Source organism: Passer montanus, unplaced genomic scaffold (genome assembly GCF_014805655.1).
Source record: "Passer montanus isolate IOZ18808 unplaced genomic scaffold, ASM1480565v1 scaffold159, whole genome shotgun sequence".
Taxonomy (NCBI): Eukaryota; Metazoa; Chordata; class Aves; order Passeriformes; family Passeridae; genus Passer; species Passer montanus.
Genome location: NW_024363049.1, coordinates 797,404 through 805,067, shown reverse-complemented (window position 1 = coordinate 805,067; position 7,664 = coordinate 797,404). Strand labels below are relative to the sequence as shown.

The following is a 7,664-nucleotide window of genomic DNA, read 5'->3' as shown; positions in this document are numbered from 1 at the left end:
CCGAGAAGACCGAGTCACTTTTAGGATCCTGGAAACGAGTGACCCAGGTTCTCGTTTCCCACTGGAGGCAGCCCGGGACCTCGATATTGGCAGCAATTCTGTCCAGGTATACAGCATCTCTCCCAAGACTGAGTACTTTAGGGTCTCCTATGGAAGTCGGACTAATGGTGACAAATATGTTGAACTTGTTTTGGAAAAGCCTCTAGATAGAGAGAATCTGGCAGAGATGGGTTTCAGTGTTATTGCTGTGGATGGGGGCTCTCCTCCCAGAAGTGGGACCATCGAGATCTCTATTATCATTCTAGATGTGAATGACAATGCTCCCAAATTCACACAAGAACGTTATGTTGGGAAGGTATTGGAGAACATGCCAGAAGGCTCTGTGGTTCTGACTGTGCTGGCAACTGATCCAGATGCAGGAGTTAATGGGGAAATTTCCTATCAACTTAATGAAGTGGTTGGTGACAGTGAGTCAGCATTTGTGATTGATGCCATAACTGGTGAAATCAAACTCAAAAAACCTCTGGACTTTGAGGCAGCAGAGCATCATGAGCTCAGTGTGAGAGCCACAGATGGAGGGGGCCTGTCAGCAATCTGCAAAGTGTTGGTGGAGGTGGTGGATGTGAATGACAATGCCCCAGAGGTGGTGGTCAGTTCCTTCAGCAGTCCCCTCCCCGAGAACACAGTGCCCGGCACGGTGGTTGCCCTGTTCTCGGTCAGGGACCGGGATTCTGGTGCCAACGGGAAGATCTCCTGTGCCCTGGAGGATGAGCTGTCCTTCTCCCTGCGGGCAGCCTATAAGAATTACTATGAGCTGGTGACAGTGAGCGCGCTGGACCGGGAGGAGAGGCCTCAGTACATCGTGAGTGTGACGGCAGCAGATGCGGGCTGGCCTCCTCTGAGCACCACGCAGACCTTCACGGTGGAGATCTCGGATGTCAACGACAACGCCCCCGTCTTCAACCAGAGCTCCTACACCATGTACGTGCGTGAGAACAGTGCGGCCGCGGTGTTTGTTGGAGCCGTGAGCGCTGCAGATGCTGACGTGGGGCTGAATGGCAAGGTGAGCTATTCCCTGGCAGCAGAGCAAGGGGCGGAGCGGCCCTGGTGCTCCTGCCTGTCTGTGGACTCGGAGAAGGGGCACGTGTTTGTGCTGCGGCCCCTGGACTACGAGCACTTGAGGCAGACGGAGGTGACGGTCAGTGCCTCTGACGCGGGCTCTCCTCCCCTGCGAGCCAACGTCACCGTCCGCCTGGTCGTGCTGGACGAGAATGACAACGCCCCGCTCGTGCTGTACCCAGCCCAGGAGAGCAGCCCAGGCTCCAGCGAGCTGGTGCCCGTGTGGGCCGAGGCGGGCTACCTGGTCAGCAAAGTGGTGGCCGTGGATGCGGACTCGGGCCAGAACTCCTGGCTCTCGTTCCAGCTGCTGAGGGCCAGCGAGCCAGGGCTGTTCTCCGTGGGCCTGCAAAGCGGGGAGGTGCGTCTGAGGAGGCCGGTGACAGAGAGAGACAGCGTGAAGCAGAAGCTGGTTGTGCTGGTGAGAGACAACGGCAAGCCCCCGCTGTCAGCCACGGCAGCTCTGAGCGCTCTCCTGCTCAAGGACTTCTCAGAGGTGCGCCTGCCGCACAGCAGCCCGGCCTCCGAGGACCAGGGCGGCTCCCTGACCACCTATTTGATCATTGCCTTGGTCTTTGTCTCACTGCTCTTCCTCGTCTCCAGCGCCGTCTTGGTGGCTCGCAAGGTGTGCGGGAGGCAGGAGCTGAAGGCTGGCCCTGTGCTTTATGCTGCCGACACCTTGCAGAGCGGCCTGGCCGATGCAGCCGCTGCAGGGACCCTGCCCCGCGCCTATTGCTACGAGATCAGCCTGACCACGGGCTCGGGCAACAGCGAGTTCAAATTCCTCAAGCCCATCGTGCCCAGCCTGCCCCCTCAGCACTGCGCCGTGGGCCAGGGCCCGGATGAGGAACAGGATTTCCCCGGTGTCCCTGTCAGCAGCGAGGACATGGCCCCAGACACTGCTGGGGCTCTCTCTGCAGGACAGTTCAACGCTCTCTCCTTTGACTAGCTGGGTGTGCACAGCCAGAGGCTTCATGGCCCTTGGGAGAGGGGATCCAGGCTGCAGCATGTGGCAATGCTTCCTCACGAGTCAATGTGTTCCAAATTGGCATAGTTAGTATCCTGCGAATTCTAAGTCAGAGTAAAATTTATCTTCCCCTCCAAAACCAGAAATAAGGTAAAAAAGGCACTCAGATTCATTCCTTCAGACAATAATATATTTCAGCTCTGTCTCAGTCACTTCTGGTAGGCTTTCAGAATGCACTCCCAACTATGCTCTTGTTTCTCTTGCTTTCAGATCAGACATTGGACTGCTTATTCTTTGTTAAAGCTCAGTGGCACAGTTGTGTACACTACTATGACACTTGCTGAAATGACAGTTCTTTTCCCCACAAAAGCAAGGTAGTTCTGAATACTGTGTTACAATGTTCTGTTAGCTCAGGGCTTTTTCTCTCTGAGGTTCTGGATGTCTCTGTGTGAGATGTGTGGGCTCTGTGTGTTTCTCTTTCTTCTCAGTAGACCTCTCTGCATGGCCAATGTGCATCTGCAGGTGCTTCACTGGTGCTGCCCAGTGAAAGTGGGTGTTGCTCCCATGCAGCCATTGCACTGCAGTCATTTCCAGCTGTGCAGGCAAGAAAACTGGAGTTTTGATCCTTTCAGGGCTTAGAGCTTAGCAGCAAAACACCCGACAAATACTTTCCTTGGCCTATCAGTGTGGGTTTGGTGTTCTGTCTCCCTGGGATTGCCTTGGAAGTACAGCAGTGTCAGGAGAACCTGTGTTTGGAAAGGCTATAACTGCAGAGAGTCATGAAAACATATCCATTGTCTTGGCATGAAAATACCACATGTGCATTAAATATAATATTGTGAAGATCAAATGAAGAACTTGAAAGCAGGACTTTGAGTTTTGTTTCTCATTCTTGTTTCTGAATTCCGTGTTTTTCTCTTGGGAAGAGAAAGCAGTCCCCACACGACTGTGTCCATTTGTGGTAGAGCATTCTCAAGTGTCCCTTTCTACTTCTACTCTCTGACCTGTATTGGCAGTGTTTTTCCTGTTCATCCAGAGAAGGACTGCCAGCCCATCTATAAAAACTTGTTGTTTGAATAATGTCTGTGATGCATGGAATATTCAGAAAGACTCCCTCACGCTGTATTGTGCCGAAGACACAGAGATTAACATTGTTAACTGGAATACCTCTGAGTTTAACAACTGAAAAATATTGGATGCTGGGACTCTTTCTTCAGGACAGTTCAACACTCTTTCATGAACTTGCTGTGGTCTGCTCAGCCATCCGAGTCATGACCCATGGGTGGAGGGGATGGAGTCTGCAGCATAGGGCAATGATTCCTCACGATTATATCTGTATTGGCCATTGGCTTACCCAGTTTCTTGAAAATTCTATTCAGAATTAATATCTACCACTCCATAAACCATGACGGGAATAAAAGAAGCCAAGGTTCACTCACTTATTTAGTAATTTGTTTCAGCTTTCTTACTGCCATTTGTAACAGGCTTTAAGTGTGTGCTTACCACTGACAGCCATGCTCTTGATTTTCTGGCTGTCTGACAACACAGAGGAGCTTTTAGTTCTGAGCTTTAGGATGATGTCAGTATTGGCCAAACAAATCATATCCTCACTGAAATGCAAAATTGCATTGTAGGAAAAATCCACAAATATTAAAAGATAATTATTGGAAGGAAGAGTCAAGCAGAACTTAAAACAAAGATGTTCAGATTGCTCTGTAAGTTGTTCTTCCTGAATCCCAAAGCTTCTTGATGGGAGTGGAAAGGTGTCCACACATGGATTTTCGCTTGGAGCGCGCCTCCGGCCGCCTGCTGGTGGCGGGGAGGCTGGACCGGGAGCAGCTGTGCGGCCAGTCCGCCACCTGCATGCTGCCCTTGGAGCTACTGCTCTCCAGCCCCCTGCAGTTCTTTCGCGTCGAGGTGACTCTGGAGGACATCAATGACCATTCACCCGTCTTCCCCGAGGATCGAGTCACTTTTGATATCTCGGAAAACAGCGAGCCGGGTTCACGTTTCCCACTGGAGGAGGCTCAAGATCTCGATATTGGCAGCAACACAGTTCAGGCGTACAGCATCTCTCCCAAGAACGAGTACTTTAGTGTCTCCTATAAGACTGGGGTTACAGGCAAGAAGTATCTTGAACTTGTTTTAGAAAAGCCACTAGATAGAGAGCAGCAGGCAGAGATGAGTTTCAGTCTCATTGCTGTGGATGGGGGCTCTCCTCCCAGGAGTGGCACCACTGAAATTGATGTTGTCATTCTAGATGTAAATGACAATGCCCCTATATTCACACAGGAAGAGTACGTAGTAAAGATTCTGGAGAACCTGCCAGAAGGCTCTGTGGTTCTGACAGTGCTGGCAACTGATCCAGATGCAGGAGTTAATGGGGACATCTCCTACCAACTCAGCCAGGCAGTGGGACAGAGTGACTCAGCATTTGTGATTGATCCCGTAACTGGTGAAATTAAACTCACAAAACCTCTGGACTTTGAGGAAGCAGTCAATCATGAGCTCCGTGTGAGGGCCAGAGATGGTGGTGGCCTGTCAGCAATCTGTAAGGTGTTGGTGGAGGTGGTGGATGTGAATGACAATGCCCCAGAGGTGGTGGTCAGTTCCTTCAGCAGTCCCCTCCCCGAGAACACAGTGCCCGGCACGGTGGTTGCCCTGTTCTCGGTCAGGGACCGGGATTCTGGTGCCAACGGGAAGATCTCCTGTGCCCTGGAGGATGAGCTGTCCTTCTCCCTGCGGGCAGCCTATAAGAATTACTATGAGCTGGTGACAGTGAGCGCGCTGGACCGGGAGGAGAGGCCTCAGTACATCGTGAGTGTGACGGCAGCAGATGCGGGCTGGCCTCCTCTGAGCACCACGCAGACCTTCACGGTGGAGATCTCGGATGTCAACGACAACGCCCCCGTCTTCAACCAGAGCTCCTACACCATGTACGTGCGTGAGAACAGTGCGGCCGCGGTGTTTGTTGGAGCCGTGAGCGCTGCAGATGCTGACGTGGGGCTGAATGGCAAGGTGAGCTATTCCCTGGCAGCAGAGCAAGGGGCGGAGCGGCCCTGGTGCTCCTGCCTGTCTGTGGACTCGGAGAAGGGGCACGTGTTTGTGCTGCGGCCCCTGGACTACGAGCACTTGAGGCAGACGGAGGTGACGGTCAGTGCCTCTGACGCGGGCTCTCCTCCCCTGCGAGCCAACGTCACCGTCCGCCTGGTCGTGCTGGACGAGAATGACAACGCCCCGCTCGTGCTGTACCCAGCCCAGGAGAGCAGCCCAGGCTCCAGCGAGCTGGTGCCCGTGTGGGCCGAGGCGGGCTACCTGGTCAGCAAAGTGGTGGCCGTGGATGCGGACTCGGGCCAGAACTCCTGGCTCTCGTTCCAGCTGCTGAGGGCCAGCGAGCCAGGGCTGTTCTCCGTGGGCCTGCAAAGCGGGGAGGTGCGTCTGAGGAGGCCGGTGACAGAGAGAGACAGCGTGAAGCAGAAGCTGGTTGTGCTGGTGAGAGACAACGGCAAGCCCCCGCTGTCAGCCACGGCAGCTCTGAGCGCTCTCCTGCTCAAGGACTTCTCAGAGGTGCGCCTGCCGCACAGCAGCCCGGCCTCCGAGGACCAGGGCGGCTCCCTGACCACCTATTTGATCATTGCCTTGGTCTTTGTCTCACTGCTCTTCCTCGTCTCCAGCGCCGTCTTGGTGGCTCGCAAGGTGTGCGGGAGGCAGGAGCTGAAGGCTGGCCCTGTGCTTTATGCTGCCGACACCTTGCAGAGCGGCCTGGCCGATGCAGCCGCTGCAGGGACCCTGCCCCGCGCCTATTGCTACGAGATCAGCCTGACCACGGGCTCGGGCAACAGCGAGTTCAAATTCCTCAAGCCCATCGTGCCCAGCCTGCCCCCTCAGCACTGCGCCGTGGGCCAGAATAGTGTGTTTTAGCCGTTATGGTCATTTCTGGTAGGGTTCAAGCATGCTAGTACTCCAGCTATGCTGTTTTGTCCCTTTCTGTCCAACAAGACAGTGAAGGTTTTCTGTCCTTAGACACAATGGCACTGTTTGGCAGACTATGCCAGATCTCCTCCTTCATAAAATTCAGAAAACCCCTCTCCCAGCCCTGGAAAGCAAATATATTGGGAGTACAGTGTCAAGATGTTGTGTGAGGACTGGGCTCTTTCCTCCCTGGATTCTGAATGCCTCTGTCTGAGATGTGTGGGTTCCATGTGCTTTGGTTTCCTGTCAGTCAATATAACCACTGTGTGTCTGCATGATTCACTAGTGCTGCCTGGTGGTGCTGCTCCTTTCCAACCTTTGCAATGCAGGCAATTGCAGCTCAGATTCTGAATGCCTCTGTCTGAGATGTGTGGGTTCCATGTGCTTTGGTTTCCTGTCAGTCAATATAACCACTGTGTGTCTGCATGATTCACTAGTGCTGCCTGGTGGTGCTGCTCCTTTCCAACCTTTGCAATGCAGGCAATTGCAGCTCAGCTGGCAAGAAGAGTATTCTGACCCTCTGAATACAGGAGTCTCATCCTCTCCAGGACAGAGAAGAGCAGTAAAATGTATGACAAAATATTCTTTTTGCCCTATAAAGCAGTGCTCAGTCTTCTGTCTCCTTAAAATACAGAAGTATAACAGCACAAATACTGTAACTGTACAAAGTTTTGAAAAACATTCATTTCTATTGGCTATATTTGATGAAAATTCCATAAGTCCTTCAGAGAGCATTTTCTGAAGGGTAGAATCAGCATGAAATAGTAAAAAGGAGATTGATGCTGGTCTTTTTGTTGTTCCTGTATACAGCGGTTTCTTGTTGGGAGTAAAAAGTTGTCCCCACATGATTTTCTCCATTTGTGTCAGAGCATTTGCATTCTCCTTTTTTTCCCTTTCTCCTGCTACTCTCTGAACTGGGTTTGAGCATTGTCTTTCCTTTTCTGCTTAAGGACTGCCACCCCATGTATAATAACTGATTACTTGAATGATGTCTGTGATGCATGGAATATTCAGAAAGCCTCACATTGTGTTTTGTTGAAGTTATAAAGTTTAACATTTTGAATTTGGATACCCTTAAGTGTAAAACTGAAATAAAAAGAACACCTGAATGCATTGTGTGGAGACAGTCTTTGTATTTTCCTTTGGCCTAGCTAGTGGGTAAGTGGGCTTATCTCTCCAGTTTCAAGATGCAGCTGATAAAGCATTCAGGAAAATTGGGAGGACAATGGAATTACTATCAGGCCTCTATGGTTCTTTTCAGAACTGACTTTTAGGCTGACATGGAGCCCAGGCAGATCAGGGGAAACTGGGCCCTACCTCCACACAGGTCCTAGGTGTGCTCTGTCTCTGCAAAGCTGTCATGTGAGGGAGTGACCCCAAATCTCCTGACGGTTGCATCCACAGATGGCCATTACAAGGTGTTCGTAACACTTCAGCTGCAGGAATTTTGGAAAAGACTGGCACAAAAACAGGAAGTACTCCCTTGGGAAGTATCTTTAGGGAGTGTTGGGAGGTGGGAATTTGAGAATAAAAGAATAAAAACTGCTACCAGGGAGAAGCTTTGGTATCATGAAATGCAGAGGACTTCTTCCACAAGGCCCAGATGAAA

The 7,664-nt window shown here is 51.8% G+C and overlaps 2 protein-coding genes across 2 annotated transcripts; both read left to right on the top strand.

Annotated features, from left to right (window-relative positions):
* Positions 1-4: 4 nt before the first annotated feature.
* Positions 5-2,084, top strand: LOC120499195 (protocadherin beta-8-like; the record flags this gene model as incomplete). Its single annotated transcript, XM_039702738.1, has 1 exon — positions 5-2,084. A coding segment is annotated over one exon (2,061 nt), but the record flags the coding sequence as incomplete, so codon positions are not given.
* A 1,748-nt stretch (positions 2,085-3,832) lies between these two features.
* Positions 3,833-6,004, top strand: LOC120499194 (protocadherin beta-13-like). The gene has a single exon (XM_039702737.1). It carries the CDS (start codon positions 3,833-3,835, stop codon positions 6,002-6,004), a length of 2,172 nt encoding a protein of 723 aa, XP_039558671.1.
* The last annotated feature ends 1,660 nt before the right edge of the window (positions 6,005-7,664 follow it).

Excerpts from the sequence above, each read along its gene's own strand:
- LOC120499194 (XM_039702737.1), top strand. The coding sequence starts at position 3,833 with ATGGGAGTGGAAAGGTGTCCACACATGGATTTTCGCTTGGAGCGCGCC.